The sequence below is a fragment of the Eucyclogobius newberryi genome, unplaced genomic scaffold (genome assembly GCF_026437365.1).
Source record: "Eucyclogobius newberryi isolate DKJ021-1_F unplaced genomic scaffold, fEucNew1.0.hap1 SCAF_3, whole genome shotgun sequence".
Lineage (NCBI taxonomy): Eukaryota > Metazoa > Chordata > Actinopteri > Gobiiformes > Gobiidae > Eucyclogobius > Eucyclogobius newberryi.
This window is the reverse complement of record NW_027315945.1, coordinates 19,806,121-19,825,315: the sequence shown is the minus strand read 5'-3', so window position 1 is coordinate 19,825,315 and position 19,195 is coordinate 19,806,121. Positions and strand designations below refer to the sequence as shown.

The window sequence follows — 19,195 nt, the reverse complement described above, 5'->3', positions numbered from 1 at the left end:
TACTTAAGTGCTGTTCTTGTAAAAAAAAAAAAAAACTGCCCGGTGGTTGTGTGGTGCACTGTCCAACAGGTTGCCTTGGCCACCCATCTGCCCCTGGCATCTGCCCACACATCTGTGTGATCATACACAGCAAGAAGCCAAACCTGCATATTCTCTCTCTCTCTCTCTCTCTCTCTCTCTCTCTCTCTCTCTCTCTCTCTCTCTCTCTCTCTCTCTCTCTCTCTCTCTCTCTCTCTCTCTCTCTCTCTCTCTCTCTCTCTCTCTCTCTCTCTCTCTCTCTCTCTCTCTCTCTCTCTCTCTCTCTCTCTCTCTCTCTCTCTCTCTCTCTCTCTCTCTCTCTCTCTCTCTCTCTCTCTCTCTCTCTCTCTCTCTATCTATCTATCTATCTATCTATCTATCTATCTATCTATTATTATTATTAGGCCCGAGCGCCACAAGCTGGCGAGAGGCCTATTAGTCCCGTAAGGCTGCGAAAGTGCGCACGAAATCAAGCGCGAAGCGCTCGCCCACTTCCAAACACTCACTAATGCACTCCTCCACTCATGCACGCCCCGTGCATACTAATTAGTAGTAGGAAAATGGAGCTAAGTAGCTCACGAATACGTTCCCCATCTCTTGCATGTTCCGTGCATATAAGCATGTAATGCAAAAATTGAACATTATTACAGTATAGAGGGCCAAAAACACAAAGTGGGCGGAGCCCACTCAAAATTAACGAAAGTACCCGTTAGTGACCAGGGACCGCTTTCCGAAAATGTATAGTTTATGATATTTGAAAAATGGGAAACTCTTCTTCTTCTTCGTCTTCTTCTTCTTCTTCGTCTTCTTCTTCTTCTTCGTCTTCTTAAAAAAATATTATTACGGCAACGCCGTCCGCTCAACCAAATGTCGGCCATATTGCTTCAAACATGACTCGGGAGTTTTTCCAAACGTCGTACTTTTACGAACTCCTCCCAAGGCGTTGGCTCTAAAAAGCTGGTGAAAATGCTACTGAGAAGTGGGACATCAAAAGTTATTCAAATTACATTGATACCTGTCACGGTCTCTGTGCCGCAAACTTTAGCTAGAATTTCAGAAATCTCCCAAATTTAACATTTCTGCCGTTTGCGCAGATAAAGTCTGAATTGCGTCAAATTAGAATCAGTTGTTAAACTCTTTGCCCTAAACCTACTTGAAGTGAAATAAATTAATTTGGCGCCACAGCGCCCCCTACAGATTTTATATGGAGGTTAAATGTTTAGTTTTGCGAAATTATATGAAATTTGACACACAACTCAATTTTAGCATCCCCATCAAAAATGTCAATGAGACCCATGTCATAATTGTTATGGCTTTGCCGTAGCGATGACCAAAACCTCCCATGTTATTCCAATGGGGAAATCGCCAGAACATGTTTACACTTCATACTTTCACAAACTCCTCCCCCTCAGGGCGTTAGCCCTATTAACCTGAAATTTGGTGAGACTCATCTTCAGGGGTGAACCATCAAAAGTTATCCACATTTTTATTCAAAAAGTCACGGTGTCTGTGCGGCAAAGCCGCACATTTTGCCAAGAATTCAAAATAAAATAGCTTTTTGATGGTAAAACAAAGGGGAGAAGATGTGACAGCGTCACAGATTCAGCAGTAGCTGTAATAAAAGGACCATTGGGGCGCGTTAGCGCCCCCTCCTCTTGCGGCGTGGCGGCGGCATGGCGGCGGCGTAGCGGTGGCGGCGGCGTGGCGAGGGCCAATCATTGCCGCTTGCGGCTTTAATTATTATTATTATTTTTATTTTTTATTTTTTTTAAATCAGCAAAAATAACATTTGTTAGCAGAGTAGACAGAATGCAGGTTTGGCTTCTTGCTGTGTATGATCTATATATATATTTTCACATAAGACATAGACATTCAAGCTCACAGTGTCATCCCAGGAAAAAGAAAACTTGTTCGATACATAACTTAAGGACGGGTTTGTGATGGATTATCATACAGGTCATTATAAATTACAGGTCTGCAGGCTGCTGTTGCATTTTGTCAGTTTGGGGAAAAGTTCAAATGTTGATTGATGTTGGATCAAATGCACATTTCCAGCAGCCTATAGTTGACTTTACTTATCTTTTTTCTCTTTCCAGAGCTCCTCGCTTTAAGGGTTACCAACAACAAGACAGCCAAGAGCTTCTGCACTATTTACTGGACTCTATACGAGTAGAAGAAACAAAGGTGAGCTCAAATCCATGTACTATGGAACACAAATGTACATCATGAATGACATAAGCTATAACCCACTACACTGGGTTATAATGTCATAACAAAGTATATCATCCACTTTTGTTATAACCTTATGGGGCCATGTTTTTTGAACATGCGCCCACCCTGGGCAATTGGGAAAGCTCACAGTGTGTTCTGGTCTGTCCTGGCCCCCATGGCCCCACCAGTGACTGAGTGAACCTTGGAGGAGAAGTTAGCGGGTGTATTAGTGGTCAGCCTCAGGCCCAAGAGGGGCTGCAGCCGGGCCCTTTCTGTTCCCATTCAAACTTGTGAACGCTCACAGTTGTGCCACTTAAGGGACTTGCAAGTGGCACGACCGGCATCATTGTGTGATCTTGGGAAACCCACAGCTGCTGAATGAGCTTCGGGGCTGTCCCATTGTGGATGAGGGTCACCCAGAGCCCCCTCCCCAATACACACACATACACTCATCAACCCGTGTCCCAATCTAATCAAGACTGAGGAGGGAGGGGGCAGGCTCGGCTATTCAGTCTATGCAGAGGTAATTACTACCGCCACAATCAAAGCATTGGGTTATCGCCTGTACTATTTCAAAAATGTTAATGTATGGTCTGAAGAAAGAACAAAAATATGAAAATAATTGCAATACTTTTAGACATTAAGGGGCATTTATCTAATCCATACAATCTACATTTTTTAAATGATTTATTTAGCAAGGTCATTATTTGGTTAATTTAATGTAGCAAAAATATTAGATTTATTTTAGCTGAATATGTTTATGAAGTGCATTTTATGAGATATGTTGATTGAGTTATATATTATGCATTGAGCATAAAATACATTTAAAAGATAATGAATAAAGGTTTGTGTGTATGTTCAGGCATAGGCTTTGTCAAATTAGGGCTGGGCAATATTGACAATATCTAGTTATTTTTATGGAGTATCTCAATATCCGTTAAGCGATATTATGTCAATCCAAAAGAACTGTTTTAAAACGTGTCTTTAAACTTTAGTTGAGGTTTAACTGACCTAATCAGACCAATGTAAATGTCTGTGAACATTTATTGCAAAAGCGTAACAATTATTATTATTTTTTAACCTTATTTGAAAAATATATATATATAACTTTAAAAAATGTAAATCACCTGTTTTGTTGCATTTTTAAAAACAACTATAAATTATATACTTGATATTCAAATTTTGCATATCTTCAAAACAACATTCACAACATTATCTAAATGTTGGTATATTTCCCTCCTCTACCTCACTTTTTGAAGTATAACTCTAACCATCTCTTTTGTATTTAACTACACAATAGGTTTAGTTGTATCACTATTAAATACACACATTATAAATGATATGTTTTTATGCTTTAACCAAGGCGTTTCCTAAATGTATTGATATGCATTTGTGATGAATGTTGGAGGCCCTAAATGTTTGTGTTGATTGGCCATTAGTATCAAAGATCTCAATATGCTAATTTAGCCTCAGTCAATTATCACCAATTAGCTGAGACGGTAGGTTTTACTCTCAGGGCATGGACTGTCCTTCTTCACTTCATCTTCTGGTTGTAGTTTCTACCCCTGCACCCACATACCAGCCATGCCCGTCGCCCCCCTCTTTCAGCCCATCATCAACGGGACAGGGCAGTGGGAGAGAGGAGGAGAGGGTCTATTTGGGATGAGAGGGGGGTTACTGGTAATTAATTAGTGGAGGAGTCCCGGCCTGGTTTGCGTCCGGCGAATGGGGCGCAAGCTAGTCTGTCTCGGATTACTGGGGTTTTTGACCTAAATAGCCAGTCCAGTGCGTGGGTCCCAGGACAATGGGGGTCGACTGGTCTCGGCCACAGACACAGACCGCGGCCAATTATCTATTGATTGTTGCTTTACTGCGACGGTGTCTCTTCACAGCTCCCTGACTGACCATGTCACCTCCAATAAGACGGGCCGGTGAAGGGCTCGCGCACACAACACAAACATGCACTGCTTATTGCGATACACATTTTAATGTCTTTAGACAAGCACAGTAATTATTTTACACTAATGACGCTTATTATAGATAAAGCTGTCAGTGTGAGCTTCAGCCTCGATTTAGATATTACATTAATGGACGTAAAAGAAAGGGAGTGAAATACCTATTTGTATTAATTTGTACAATTTGTGTTGAGTTTTGCAGGTTTAACTGTAAATGCCTGTCTTTCCTGGGTTGATGTTTACAGAGGGTAAAAGCAGCCATTTTGAAGGCGTTCAACAATCCAACAGAAAAGACAGCTGATGAAGACACAAAACGACAAGTCAAAGGTGAGTATACAAGCTGCACCAACAGGATGGGCAGAGAGCAATAGCTCCCCCCAGTGGCCTTAAATGTTATGGTAGAAAGTCCAGCACCACAGAAAAAGCACAAAATAATGTGATAAAACTAGTTTAACAATTTATTTTAACAACCTGCCTTCCTTTCCCCCCTAGCCTATGGAAAAGAAGGTGTCAGAATGACCTTTGTTGATCGCATTTTTGTTGGTGAACTTACAAACACAATAATGTGTGAAGAATGTGAACATGTAAGTTTATCTGAATCACTTTTACACTATAAAGAGTATTTAGTAAACGGAGTGTTTTGTGTTACAGATATCAACTGTTAAAGAGGCCTTTATTGATATTTCCTTGCCCATTATAGAGGAGCGGGTGAGTTGGCATGTTGCTGTATTATTAATATTATTAGATTGATGTTTTATTGTTTTCTGTTTCTTACTTAGACCTCTAAACCATCAAACCCTGGACGACTGGGTAAAGTAGTGAGGGAGCAGGACTGCTACATGGTGCAGAATGAGCAGCTTCACTCTGCAGCTCACAACAAGAATAGGAGACTGAGTGGACAGGTGCCGTTTACATACACTCACACACATAATATGGCTCCACCGAAGCAAAACTTACATAGTGTTGATTGAAATTCCGGAAAATCAATTTTTTTTTTGTCTTTATAGAAATTACTAGGGAAAAGATCTTTGACCCCTTTAGAAGATAAAGGGGCAGGTTGTGGAGTGGAGTGTTTGGACGGCGAGGGAGTAGCTGGAGCATCCTCCCGGGGCATCTCTGTTTGTAAAATGGCATCTGCTGGAAGTCTCTCTGATGGGAGTGACAGGGATTCATGCGCTCAGGACAGCAGCAACGATGCGGATAGCGAGGCGTCAGAGAGCGAATGGACCCCACGCCCCCCCTCCACGTGCCACGGACACACTTCCTCCTCCAGCACAACCCTCACGCCATCTCCCACTGGGAACTCCTCTACAGCATCCAACAATAGAACTGGGGGAGCTGTCGACCAACTTCTATCTGCCGTGTCAAAGATCAACCTGGGTTTACCTTCTGGGGACGGCTCTAGCTCCACACACTGTTCCCAGGACGAGCCACCTGACGCGCGAGACAATGTGCACCACCCTCACCAGCAGGGGGCGTTCCAGGCACTGTCGCAGAGTTACACGCCCAGCTCCAAAGAGTGCTCCGTTCAGTCCTGCCTCCACCAGTTCACCTCCGTGGAGTTGCTCATGGGCAACAACAAACTACTGTGTGAGAGCTGCACTGAGAGGAGGCAGAAGCAGCTGCGCAAGAGTGGTTCTTCAGGTAACACCAAAACACTGGGAAAGCTTAGCACAACACACGTTCTAAATTTTAATGATATACTGAAATATATAGTAATTTATTTACTCTTTTGCTTAGGCTGCTAAGGCTTCATAGCTAAAAATGTGTGTACAACTTTCATCAAAGCAAAACAGGATCTATTATTGCTTAATATAGAGCGTGTCTTGATGTTTTTACATTAGCTGGTTTGGTCCTTCTCAAGAGTATTTCAGTACAATAGCAGTAGATAGTCCACTTAGATGTTATAGTCTACCTTGACTTTCAATTTTGTTTTTCTCGTTTTGTTTTTTAACTTTAATAGACAAAAAAGTAGAGAAGATTTACACCAGTGCAAGAAAGCAAATGCTAATATCCTCCCTGCCACCTGTCATCACTTTGCACCTGAAACGATTCCACCAGGTTAGTTGAAACTCAGCTAACATGTTTTGGACAGTTCAAATTTAAATTGACTCTTGTTCCTCAAGGCAGGAATGAACCTAAGAAAAGTGAACCGCCATGTGGACTTCCCTCTCATTTTGGATTTGGCCCCATTTTGCTCAGCCTCCAGCAAAGTAAGAAGTTATACTCATGATTCTTTATTGGTTGATTGTTAAAGTATTTAATTAATAAACAGTGTCATAGGTTCTTCCGCTCTTTATTTCCTCAGAACCTGGCAGCGAGTGAGCGAGTGCTTTACAGTTTGTATGGTATTGTTGAGCACAGCGGTTCAATGCGTGGAGGCCATTACACTGCATATGTAAAAGTCCGCGCTCCACAGAAGAAAACTGAGCATCATAGAAACCTATCAGGTCAGAGTTCATGTCTTTTCATTTTGATCAGCCTTTTCATTCGTGTAATGCGCTTTGTGCATCGTCCATCATAATGTTTGTCATTTGGGCAGCAAAGATGTACTGCTCAATAGTGGGTTAGTTTTCTATAGGAGAAAGCCCTTGTAGCCTGTATATTGACCCGTGGCTCGTCTAGTGTCCTTGTCACAGACAATGTCCAGATAAACTTTAATACCTAATTTATTCCATTAAAGCAGTGCCCTTGCATTTAAGAAAAAGGACCCCGTCTTCCAATGGTGGCCAGGGGTGGGCCATTCAATCCATGTAGAGCAGGGCCAGACTAATGCAATCATTGGTGGAACAAATGCTCATAAGAGAATGTCTGTAAAATATGGGCTACTGTAATCTATCACTTTACTATAATAATTATAGTTTAATATTTTGCCCTCTGCCTGCACCATTCATGCTGCATACAGCATTCACAAAATGCAGCTTAGTCTTGATTATTGTATAACAAGATTATCAAGTGTGTTGCCTGCTTTTCCTTCTGGGTCCTTTACAGAAAGTGTGAATGCTTAGCTCTCTGAAACTGGTAACAGTGTGTCCTTGTGGTTTTCTCAGGTGCGAGGGAGTCCAGCAGCAGCAGTCAGGGCCAGTGGGTTTACGTCAGTGACACTGTGGTTCAGACAGTCCCTGAGTCACGTGTGCTCAACTCTCAGGCCTACCTGCTTTTCTATGAGGAACTTCCATAACTTGCTTAAGATTTTTTTTAAATATATACGTTTGCATTGTTTATATACTACAAAGTAATATGGTACACGCTGTGCTAATCCTCTTTTTAACAAAACTGGAAAAGAAAAGGGAACTGACCACTGAGACATTCATCATCAGCTGACTAAAAAGAGCACTTTTACAGTATAATTAATTGTATCTGTTATTACTAATCGATGTTATTTTTTTTGTCAGTTTAAACTTGAAATTAATTTATTTGGATTAAAAAAAGAAACCCTTTAAATTAAACAGGGATGGAAATCTAGACTTAAGGTTGTTCTTCCCATAGGTGTAAATTGCATGAAATTTACTAACATGAAACAAGCATTGCATGCACTACTGCGCAGTGCTGACTAATTGATGTCTTTGTGTGTATGAAGAATGAATGAGAGACACAAGATTGTAGGTTACGATGCCATGTTTATGAGTCTCTGACGTTTAACACAGTCTATTATCAAATGAACAACAAACCAAATTTTATTTTGGGTTTTCATTCAGAAGATTATTTCAGTATTGACTGTGTGTATTTGAATTGTTACACATAGTATCATCAGAGTAGCACAATTACTTAACAGACCAATTCGATTTTTTTCATCTGATTGTGATCATGTAATGATAATGTCGTTTACACATTGCGAAAGTCTAACTCAGAGTCTTTATCATAACCTTCCGACTACATTGTATGGTTATCTTTATGTTGTTACTCAACATACTTTATTTTTATCACCATATCTGCCTTCATTGTATTTTCTATGTTACTATTCAATGTAGACACGGCATCATTGGACAATGTACAACAAGTCAAGCAGAATTTCCCTAGTGCTGTCAATATTTTTGCCACTATGTGCATGGGATAATATGAATGTATTGCCTCTTTATGAGTATTTTTATATTTCCTTTTGGTGGCAGTTTTCAAAATGTAAGGGGAAAGTGTTATTGTATTTTTATTTTCTTTCTGAAAATTAGCACAGGAGCTTCGGGTTTTTCAAACAAAAGAATAATTTTGCTGAAGAAATGCAAATGTATATAGTACATGTACTATTTTATCCTCCAGAACGCATTTAAAACTACTGTGGTGCTTCAGGTATGCAGGACTTTTTGTCATGTTTTTTTTCTCTTATGAACGTAAAAAGGAGATTTGCAACGAGTCCAAAAGATTGTATGAACAACAAATAAATATGAATTATTGGAGTGGGAATTATCACTGTATCTTATTTTAGTAGCTTTTGGTCACACTTTGGTCATCAAGACTGTGTTGGGTACATTGGTCTTATCTAATCTGTCACTGTATATTTTGTGCCATATCTAGTCCATTCTCAGTGGTGATGCATTGTGATAGATGCATAGCCCCACTGCTGTGTAACATGTCACGGGCTGGTAAAGAGGAGGTGGGTGTGGAAGCAGGGAAAGGGCAATGTCTAAAACATTGCATTCCCTGTCCTCCTGCTCTCACACGCAGTGACATCCAAGTCATGTTGCTGAAATTTTAAAACAAGTTGTCAAGCCAGCCGCCACCAACAAAAGACCAGATCACTTGTGAAATGGGTTTGTTTTTTATGGTGAAGTGTTTGGCTTGTGTGTTGCTGATGAATTGAACATGATTTAATCCCTGCTCATGAAAATCACCCTTCACAGTCAAAATAATCTTGTTAGTGTCTGTATTTCACGATCATTGAAACGCCAATGGAGCGAATCTTAATTCCTGGACAAAAGATTATACATGTTGGCTCATTAAAATACACCATTGTTTTGGACAGAAGTAAACTCTGATGATGATGATGGAGGGTGTTTTTCATAGCACATAAATGCATGTTATTAAAACTAAGAACATTTCCACCAACCGTGAGACTTCACACTCGGGCTGCTGGGCTGGTGCATAGGCCTATTGGAACATTGTTTTTTTTATGCCAAATGCCTTTCTTCTTCGTCTTCTTCTTCTTCTGTGTTTTATGTTGTTGTTGTTTTATGGCGGCTGGTATCCAAGTGTTACATTTCCGCCAGACTTTATTCTTCAGACTTCATTCTTTATGCCAAATGCCTTTCTTCTTCTTCTGTGTTTTATGTTGTTGTTGCCGTTTTATGGCGGTTGGCATCCAAATGCCACACCACCGACAGACCCTGTATTCCCCAGACCTTATTCCAGCTGGCCTTCTCCCATGTCAGACTGTATTCTTTATGTTGTTGTTGTTGTTGTTGTTTTATGGCGGTTGGCATCCAAGTTGTTGCATTACCGCCAGACTTTATTCTTCAGACTTTGTTGTATTCTTTAGAAGTTGTTGTTGTTGTTGTTTTATGGCGGTTGGCATCCGAGTGTTACATTACCGCCAGACTTTATTCCTTAGACTGTTGTTGCTGTTGTTGTTTTATGGCAGTCGACAGCCGAGTGTTGTTGTTGTTGTTGTTGTTGTTGTTTTATGGCGGTTGGCATCCGAGTGTTGCATTACCGCCAGACTTTATTCCTCAGACGTTTCCCGCCAGACTTTATTCCCCAGACTTTGTCGTAGTCCTAAATGTTCCTCTTCCAGTGCTTTGAAGTTCTTCTTCCATTACAGTACTTTGGTGTTTCAAAGCCCATGAGTTCAAAGCACGTTAGAACATCCTCTTCCTCCTCATCCTCGGCTCAGTCTCCAACACAACCCAACAACTCTATAAACGTTTACCCACCCTGTGCAATAAGTAAGCGACTACAGCCTCGGAGTGACGGAGGTCTACTTTTGGGGAATCAGAGTGAAGAAATAGAGGTGGGGCTGGCCTCCTGTCCTCGCCCAGTCTAGTAGATGCACGGCTGCCAAGCAAAGACGTCAGTGGAAATATCAAAGCTTAAAGAATGAAGCCTAAAGAATAAAGCTGTACGGCGGAAGCACCGAACATCAAAGAAGGAGAGGAAGATGAAGAAGAGTCAGCCCTGGAATAAAGTCGGACTTTGACAACCGCCATAAAACAACAACAACAACAACAACTGCCTTAAAACAACAACAACAACAACCCTGTGACTGGAATGTAAGAATGTTCCGCAGATTGAACTCCCGCCCATTATTCCGAAACCACAAGGCCAACCCGGTCCTTTCTCTTTCATAGGCCGCACCACAAATCAGCACATGCTCGACAGTCTCTGGCACCTGACAGTGACCACACAGGCCGATCGAATGTTTGCCTGTCCTACTCAGTGACCAATTGAGTCCAGCAAAGGCCCTTTCATCCCCCGCGTTCCTGCCCATGGATCTGCAAGGGCCGACAATACCCTGTATGTGATAGAGATGCCGTCCCGTATCACAATGACTCCAAAATTCCTGCCAAAGGCCGACCACGTGACTCTTGATAATAGGCTTGATTTCAGATTTGCTTAACTTGATGGCCGCCTAAGGGAACGTTTAGCCAGCGAATCAGCCACTTCGTTACCATCCACCCCCACATGCGCAGGAACCCAAATGAAGGAACCCCTCACATCCTTCCTGGACAGGGAGAGTATCAGACAGAAAATGCCATACAACACATCCTGTCTGCAATCCGACTTCCCAGATTTAATACTTTGCAATGCAGAAAGGTTGTCAGAGGCCACCACAATGCTGCAACACTTCGGCGTTTTATGGCGACCGGTATCCAAGTGTTACATTACCACTAGACTTTATTCTTCAGACTTTATTCTTTAGACTTTATTCTTTAGACTTCATTATTAAGCCCACGAGTTCCAAGCACGTTAGCTCCTCTTATTCTTTGGTTGTTGTTGTTGTTGTTGTTTTATGGCGGTTGGCATCCAATTGTTGCATTACCGCCAGACTTTATTCCTCAGACTTTTCGTAGTTGTTGTTGTTGTTGTTTTATGGCGGTTGGCATCCAAGTGTTGCATTACCGCCAGACTTTATTCCTCAGACTCTGTCGTAGTCCATAAAAGTACTCCTTCCATTGCTTTGGTTGTTGTTGTTGTTGTTGTTTTATGGCGGTTGGCATCCGAGTTGTTGTTGTTGTTGTTGTTGTTTTATGGCGGTTGGCATCCAATTGTTGCATTACCGCCAGACTTTATTCCTCAGACTTTTCGTAGTCCTCAGACTGTCGTAGTCCGTAAAAGTACTCCTTCCATTGCTTTGGTGTTACAAAGCCCATGAGGTCATGATATGTCTTTGTAACTAGAATAGTTGTTGTTGTTTCAGAGACCAACCGGCTTTATTCCAGGGAGACTCTTCTTCATCTTCCTCTCCTTCTTTGACGTTTGGTGCTTCCACCGTACAGCTTTATTCTTTAGGCTTCATTCCATAGGCTTTAATATTTCCACTGATGTCGCTGCTTGGTAGCCGTGCGTCTACGAGACTGGACGAGGACAGGAGACCACCCCCACCCCCATCTCGTCACTCTGATCACCCTGACTCTTCCTCAGACTCTGTCGTAGTCTGTAAAAGTACTCCTTCCATTGTTTTGGTGTTACAAAGCCCATGAGGGCATGATATGTCTTTGTGACTAGAATAGTTGTTGTTGTTGTTGTTTTATGGCGGTTGGCATCCAAGTGTTGCATTACCGCCAGACTTTATTCTTCAGACTTCATTTTTCTCATTTCTCCCCTTATATTGGGTGGAAAAGGAAACATTTAAGCGCGCTCTCCACGGATGCGGCGGGCCAGCTGGATGTCTTTGGGCATGATGGTCACACGCTTGGCGTGGATGGCACACAGGTTGGTGTCCTCAAACAGACCCACCAGGTAAGCCTCGCTGGCCTCCTGCAGAGCCCCGATGGCGGCGCTCTGGAAGCGCAGGTCGGTCTTGAAGTCCTGGGCGATTTGTTGTTGTTGTTGTTTTATGGCGGTTGACATCCGAGTGTTGCATTACCGCCAGACTTTATTCCTTAGACTTTGTCTGACCAGACGCTGGAACGGAAGCTTCCAGATCGTTTCAGAGACCAACCGGCTTTATTCCAGGGAGACTCTTCTTCATCTTCCTCTCCTTCTTTGACGTTCGGTGCTTCCACCGTACAGCTTTATTCTTTAGGCTTCATTCTATAGGCTTTAATATTTCCACTGACGTCGCTGCTTGGTAGCCGTGCGTCTACGAGACTGGGCGAGGACAGGAGACCACCCCCACCCCCATCTCGTCACTCTGATCACTCTGACTCCCCAAAAGCAGACCCCCATCACTCCGACTCCCATTTAGCGCCTTTAGCCTGTTTTCTATATCTGCCCAATCAAGCTCCTTTGTTCCAAGGAATCTCCCTGCAGCTTTAGCAATGATCCTGATCCTTTCAGTTCTGCTTTGAGTCTGAGCAGCACAGTTTACAACATCCACCATAAAGAGTACAAAATCCTCTCTATCCACAACCAGGGTATTCTCATTAATTCTGGAACCTGCACACTTGGGACCTCCACTCTTGAAACCTTCTTGGGAGCCACGCTGGCCTTTCTCATTTCGCCCTGGCTGGGAGCAGCGCTGGCTCCTCTCTCTGTATTTACTCTAAACTCGTTACTTGAAACTTTCTTGACTGCATCTGCATAGGATATACCTTGAGAGACCTTTATTTTAAGCACCTGAGCAGCTCTTTTGCTAAACCTGCATCCCCCGTAGGCAGCTATGTTCTTCCCCACAGTTACAGCACTTCAGTTTTGCTCCCACGTCACACTTCCCATACTCGTGATCTCCTGCACATTTACCACATCTTTGCCTCCCTCTACAGACCGCTGCAATATGCCCAAAGCGCTGGCACTTAAAGCAACGCAGGGGCGGTGGAACATATGGCCTGACGTCATGGCACATGAACCCAATGAACACCTTACTAGGCAGGCACCTCCCTTCAAGTGTTACCATTACCGACAAGCTGTCACATCTTACCCCAGACCGGGTCACCTTCAACCGCCTAGCGTCCACCACCGTAGCTCCAGTCAAATTCTCCTTAACTTCATCCACAGACGTCGCCGTAGGGACACCTACGATAACTCCTCTGACCGTGTTTCTTTCAGCATCAGACACAAGAATGTCCTTTCCACCCAGACGTTTAGTTCCAATCGCCTTCCGTTGCTGAGCCGCGTCCTTGCAAGGCAAGGCAAGTTTATTTGTAGAGCACATTTCATACACAAGGCAATTCAAAGTGCTTCACACAGCAGGAAAAATGCATTAAAATCACAAAGAAATTACAGAAACAGAAATACAATACAATTAACTAAATTAAAAATTATCAATCCAACTGATTTTCTAAACTAATAAAATCACAAACAAAAGAGAAGAGTGCAAAGAAAAAATCCTTTCAGTCATATGCGCAGCTAAACAAAACTGTTTTTAGCTTAGATTTGAACATTGTCAGAGTAGAAGCCTGTCTCACATCTTCAGGAAGACTGTTCCAGATTTTAGCTGCATAAAACTGAAACGCAGATTCCCCATGTTTTGTCCTGACTCTGGGCACCAGCAGGAGGCCGGTCCCTGAGGTCCTCAGAGTCCGAGATGGTTCATATGGCACTAACATATCCAAGATGTACTTTGGTGCTAGGCCATGGAGAGACTTGTACACAAGCAGAGCTGCTTTAAAGTCTATTCTCTGAGCCACAGGGAGCCAGTGCAGAGACCTGAGAACAGGACTAATGTGATCATACTTCCTGGTTCTAGTCAGGACCCGAGCAGCAGCGTTCTGGATGTACTGCAGCTGTTTTACAACTCGTTTGGAGAGGCCAGTGAGCAGGCCATTACAGTAGTCTAATCTACTGGAGACAAACGCATGGATAAGTCTCTCTAAATCTGGTTTTGACACTATATTTTTGATTTTGGCAATGTTTTTTAGATGGTAAAAAGCTGCTGATGTTATTGATTTGACGTGGCTATTAAAGTTCAAGTCTGAGTCCATTATTACCCCCAGATTTCTAATTTGGTTTGTAGGTTTTAGAGCGAGACTCTGGAGGTGACCGCTAACACTTTCTCTTTGTTTCTGTGGGCCAAAAACGATTATTTCAGTCTTGTCTGAGTTCAGCTGGAGAAAGTTGTTTTGCATCCACAAACTGATCTGTTGGATGCAGTGACAGAGTGAATCTACTGGTCCATAGTCACCTGCCGATAGTGAAACATAGATCTGAGTGTCGTCTGCATAATTGTGATAGGACACATTTTCACTGCGTATCAACTGACCTAACGGCAGCATGTAGAGGTTGAACAGAAGGGGACCCAGGACTGACCCTTGGGGCACTCCACAGGTCAGGGTCATGTGGTCTGAGACACAGCTACCAATTTCAACAAAGTACTTCCTGTCTTCCAGATAGGACCTTAACCAGTTTAGGGCAGTGCCAGTGATGCCCACCCAGTCCTCTAGTCTCTGTAAGAGGATCCCATGATCGACAGTGTCAAAAGCAGCACTCAGATCTAACAGAATTAAGACTGAGGCTTTGCCCGTGTCAGTGTTCAGGCGGATGTCATTTGTCACCTTGACAAGAGCAGTCTCAGTGCTGTGATGAGGTCTAAAACCTGACTGAAAAACATCAAATGAGTTGTTTATTAAGAGGAAATCTGTGAGCTGTTGGTAAACAACCTTTTCAAGGACTTTGCCCCAAAATGGCAGATTAGAGATGGGCCGGTAATGACTCAGTACTGCGGCATCAAGACTGCTCTTCTTTAGGAGAGGCTTTATGACCGCAGTTTTCAAAGACATTGGGAATGTTCCAGATTGAAGCGACATGTTAACTATGTGAGTGAATGGTGCTAACAAACTGTTCAGCACAGACTTTAGAAATTTGGTGGGTAACACATCAAGGCAGCATGTGGATGAACTCAGACTGGTGATGATCTCATGGACAGTTTTGTCAGTTACTGGTGCAAAGTGAGTTAGCTCTAAGTGTCTTGGTGGTTTTAGGGTAATTTTTTGCATTGTGGGATTTATAGCATTTTTAATGCCCTGAACTTTGTCATTAAAGAATAATGCAAACTCATTACACTTGGATGTGGAAATGAGTTCTAACGGCAGCTGAGCTGGAGGGTTTGTTAATCTGTTTACTGTGGCAAACAGGACACGCGAGTTGTTACTGCAGCTTCCAATTATTTCAGAAAAATATCTTTCCCTAGTTCTACATAAGATTAGGTTGTACATGTTCAGCTTTTCTTTGTAAATCTCTTTTTGAACCTGGAGCTTTGACTTGCGCCATTTCCGTTCGGCCCTGCGGCACTCCCTTTTCTGTGCCCTGACCGAATCATCATTTCTCCACGGCGCCTTCTGCTTATTTTTAACCATTTTAGCCTTTATAGGGGCGATGGTGTCCAGAACATTCAAAACACTAGATGTAACAGAGTTCAACAAATCATTTACAGTAGAACATGAGACATTTTCAAAGTTTATCATTTCCATAAACAGTGCACCTGTGCCATCACTTATGTGTCTCCTCTGAACAACTGCAGGACCAACCGGAGGTTGGGGAGAAACAGACAGGTCAAAGAAGACACAGAAATGATCAGACAGAGCAACATCGATCACATTAACATTTGAAATATTTACCCCCTTTGTAATTATGAGATCTAGAGTGAGTCCTTTGCTGTGGGTGGGGCCTCTCACATGCTGAGTAAGACTGAAGGTTTCAAGGACAGCATCAAGCTCTTTAGCGTTTCTGTCACAAATATTATCAACATGCACGTTGAAATCACCTGTAATGACCAAACCATCAAAGTCTGTGCATATGACTGAAAGCATCTCAGTAAAATCATCAATAAAACTTTGGCAGTGCTGGGGAGGCTTGTATAAAACAATGAAGAGAATGGATGGAGACCGTTTTAGCTCCATTTTAAAGGATACATACTCAAATGATGAAAACACCCCAAAAGACAACCTGCGGGTAATTATTTCATCTCTAAAGACAGCACAGACTCCACCCCCTTTTTTGTTTTCTCGTGTTTCAGATTCAAACTTAAAGTTGGGTGGAGCAGATTCTATCAGAACTACATTTCCTGTGTTTTTGTCAAGCCATGTTTCAGTTAAAAACATAAAATCAAGATTATAAGAAGAAATAAAATTATTAATTAAGAGAGATTTGTTACATAAGGATCTGACATTTAGCACAGCAAGTTTCAGACTAGTTTCAGTGGGACTGGGCTTTATCTTTTCACAGGGAATATGAATCACATTTCTCAGATTGGGCCTGACTCGCATTTTGTTTTTCCATCTGTGTGATGATGTGACTACAGAAATAGCACTAGGGGGGGCTCTTTTTACATAGGGCCCCGGGTTGGTTTGATTTTTAATGTGACAATAAGTCCCGGCAACGCTGAGACCCAGCGAGCCATCTCTAAGGACACTCGCACTCTTGATCACTCCCACAGCTACAGTTAGGCTCTTTGACAATGCCACTGAATTCCACTCCTTAAAGGATGCACTATCCTGTGCAAGCTTTATGATCACCTTACAGTCTCTGCTCTCACCCCGGATATCAATAGCTTCAGCCTCATCCTGCTGCTCATTCCCAGAACCCTCGGACGAGCTAAGGGACTTTTTACGTTTCCGGGCACGTGCAGCCAGAAAAGGCTGCTCCTCCACGCCGTCCAGAACGTCTTCGACCACCGATCCACTCTCCTCCGCCATCTCCCGTCTCTCCAGACCCAGGTGTTGAGCAAGGTCTCCTCACGTCCTTGCGTCCTCAGAGCTCTGGTGTTTTTCTTTGGTGTTTCTTCTTCTTCTTCTTCTTCTTCTTCTTCTGCTTCTTCTGCTTCTTCTGCTTCTTCTGCTTCTTCTTCTGCTTCTTCTTCTGCTTCTTCTTCTGCTTCTTCTTCTGCTTCTTCTTCTGCTTCTTCTGCTTCAGCGTGTTTTCTATTTCTGCCCAATCAGTTCCAAGGAATCTTCCTGCAGCTTTAGCAATGATCCTGATCCTTTCAGTTCTCTTTTGAGTTTGAGCAGCACAGTTTATAACATCCATCATAAAGAATACAAAATCCTCTCTATCACAACCAAGGTATTCTCATTAATTATGGGACCTCCACACATGGAACCTCCACTCTTGGGACCTCCACACATGGAACCTCCACTCTTGGAACCTTCACTCTTGGAACCTCCACACTTGGAACCTCCACACATGGAACCTTCACTCTTGGAACCTCCACTCTTGGAACCTCCACTCATGGAACCTTCACTCTTGGAACCTCCACTCTTGGAACCTCCACTCATGGAACCTTCACTCTTGGAACCTCCACTCTTGGAACCTCCACTCTTGGAACCTCCACTCTTGGAACCTGCACACCTGGAACCTTCACACTTGGAACCTTCACACTTGGAACCTCCACACTTGGAACCTCCAAAAATGGAACCTCCACACTTGGAACCTCCACACTTGGGAGCAACGCTGGTTTCTCTCACTTCGCTCTGGCTGGGAGCAGCGCTGGCTCCTCTCTCTGTATTTACTTTCACATCTTTACTTGACACTTTTTTGACTGCATCTGCATAGGATATACCTTGAGAGACCTTTATTTGGGAATGAATGGGAATATTCTGGTAAAAGGTTAAAATAAAATTAAATAATAGAAAAACAGTTTTAATTTTTCCCAATGTGCGAGCAATTTTACAGATTCATTTGTAATTTTGTCATGAGCCTCTATAGTCTACATCTCAAATAGCTAAAGTGTAAAATGTCTGAGTATAACAGATCCATGTTAGTCCTGGTTCAGACCTGGTTGGCAGGGCCGGCCTAGCCTATAAGCGAACTAAGCAGCCGCGTAGGACCCCGATGCGTTAATAGGGCCCCCAATCTGGCAACCCGTCTTATGCGAAGTGCAAGCGCAGCGTAAAGAAACTGCAAACTCAACAAGACTCTCCAGGTATTGAACTTATCTTACAAAGAGACGGTTAATGCTGCTGTTTGAGACAACACGATTCTGTCACGTTAGTTCGCTCAGGCTGGAGGCGACGAGAGCTCTGCCCCGCGCACAATAATATGTCTGAATGAAAGATAATAAGATTCACATTTACACCAGCCCGGGAGTGTCAGCTGCAGGTGAGGCCGGTGAGGGGCGTCTATGCCCCGGGTCACTAAGAGGCGGAGATCCGGTCCGGACGAGTGCCGTCTCGTCCAGAACCTCTGACGTGAGACTTTGGAGTGAACAGTGTGCGGCCCCTGTCCCGGGGCCCCTGTCCCGGGCCCCTGTCCAGGGCCCCTGTGCAGCCTCAGTTAGAGATGAGCTGGTTTGAGTTTGCGTCCCTCTCTCTCACATCACCATGTGTGAGATCAATCGTAACTCGTGATGTCTGTTTTACTTTGACTTCTTAAAGTGGAATGAGAGGAACGTAAAGGTGCAGGAGTCCAGTGTGTGATGTTCTGATCAGAACAAACATTTATATTGTGATTAACTTTTAATAGAGCAATAAAACATTTCAATTTATTTAAAAAGCATTATTAGACTATTTGTTATAAATTATAATAAATTGATAGTGAAAAATAACCAGACATATTATGATTACATCTGTTATAGAATAATACTATATATTTTTTATACAAAAGTGGCAAAGTTGCAGTCTCTTCACTATAGCTAGGTTTGGACCTTCACTTCTCGTTCTGTTCATTCTCTGGGAATAACATGTTTGCACTGTTTTATCAGTGTTAATTGTTAATCAAGCAATGCTTATGCTATTTTTTAATTTAATATAACTTGTTTTGTCACTTTGGCAAGAAGGAACAGTTGGGAGCTGTAAAAGATAAATTAGTAAGGATAACTATTACTTTTACATTTTCAGTTAAAATGAATCAATTTGATCATAATTATTTTCATAGCCAATATTGTATTGAGTAATTAAGTACCATAATGTATTAATAACTGGCTTTAGTCATATTCTCCTGGCACAGTTTCATCACATCATCATTTTATAGCATTACAACCTCAACAT

General features: G+C 42.6%; 1 protein-coding gene across 1 annotated transcript in view; it reads left to right on the top strand.

Moving 5' to 3' along the window:
- The window catches only part of usp45 (ubiquitin specific peptidase 45), a 22,985-nt gene extending 14,401 nt beyond the window's left edge, over window positions 1–8,584 (top strand). Inside the window, exons 9-18 of the mRNA XM_072460034.1 lie at window positions 2,115–2,202; window positions 4,430–4,511; window positions 4,677–4,768; window positions 4,836–4,892; window positions 4,964–5,086; window positions 5,192–5,828; window positions 6,148–6,245; window positions 6,311–6,397; window positions 6,493–6,634; window positions 7,235–8,584. Coding sequence (XP_072316135.1) covers window positions 2,115–2,202; window positions 4,430–4,511; window positions 4,677–4,768; window positions 4,836–4,892; window positions 4,964–5,086; window positions 5,192–5,828; window positions 6,148–6,245; window positions 6,311–6,397; window positions 6,493–6,634; window positions 7,235–7,365 — 1,537 coding nt within the window. The 3' untranslated portion in view covers window positions 7,366–8,584. The remainder of the gene's footprint in view (window positions 1–2,114; window positions 2,203–4,429; window positions 4,512–4,676; window positions 4,769–4,835; window positions 4,893–4,963; window positions 5,087–5,191; window positions 5,829–6,147; window positions 6,246–6,310; window positions 6,398–6,492; window positions 6,635–7,234) is intronic.
- Window positions 8,585–19,195: the final 10,611 nt, after the last annotated feature.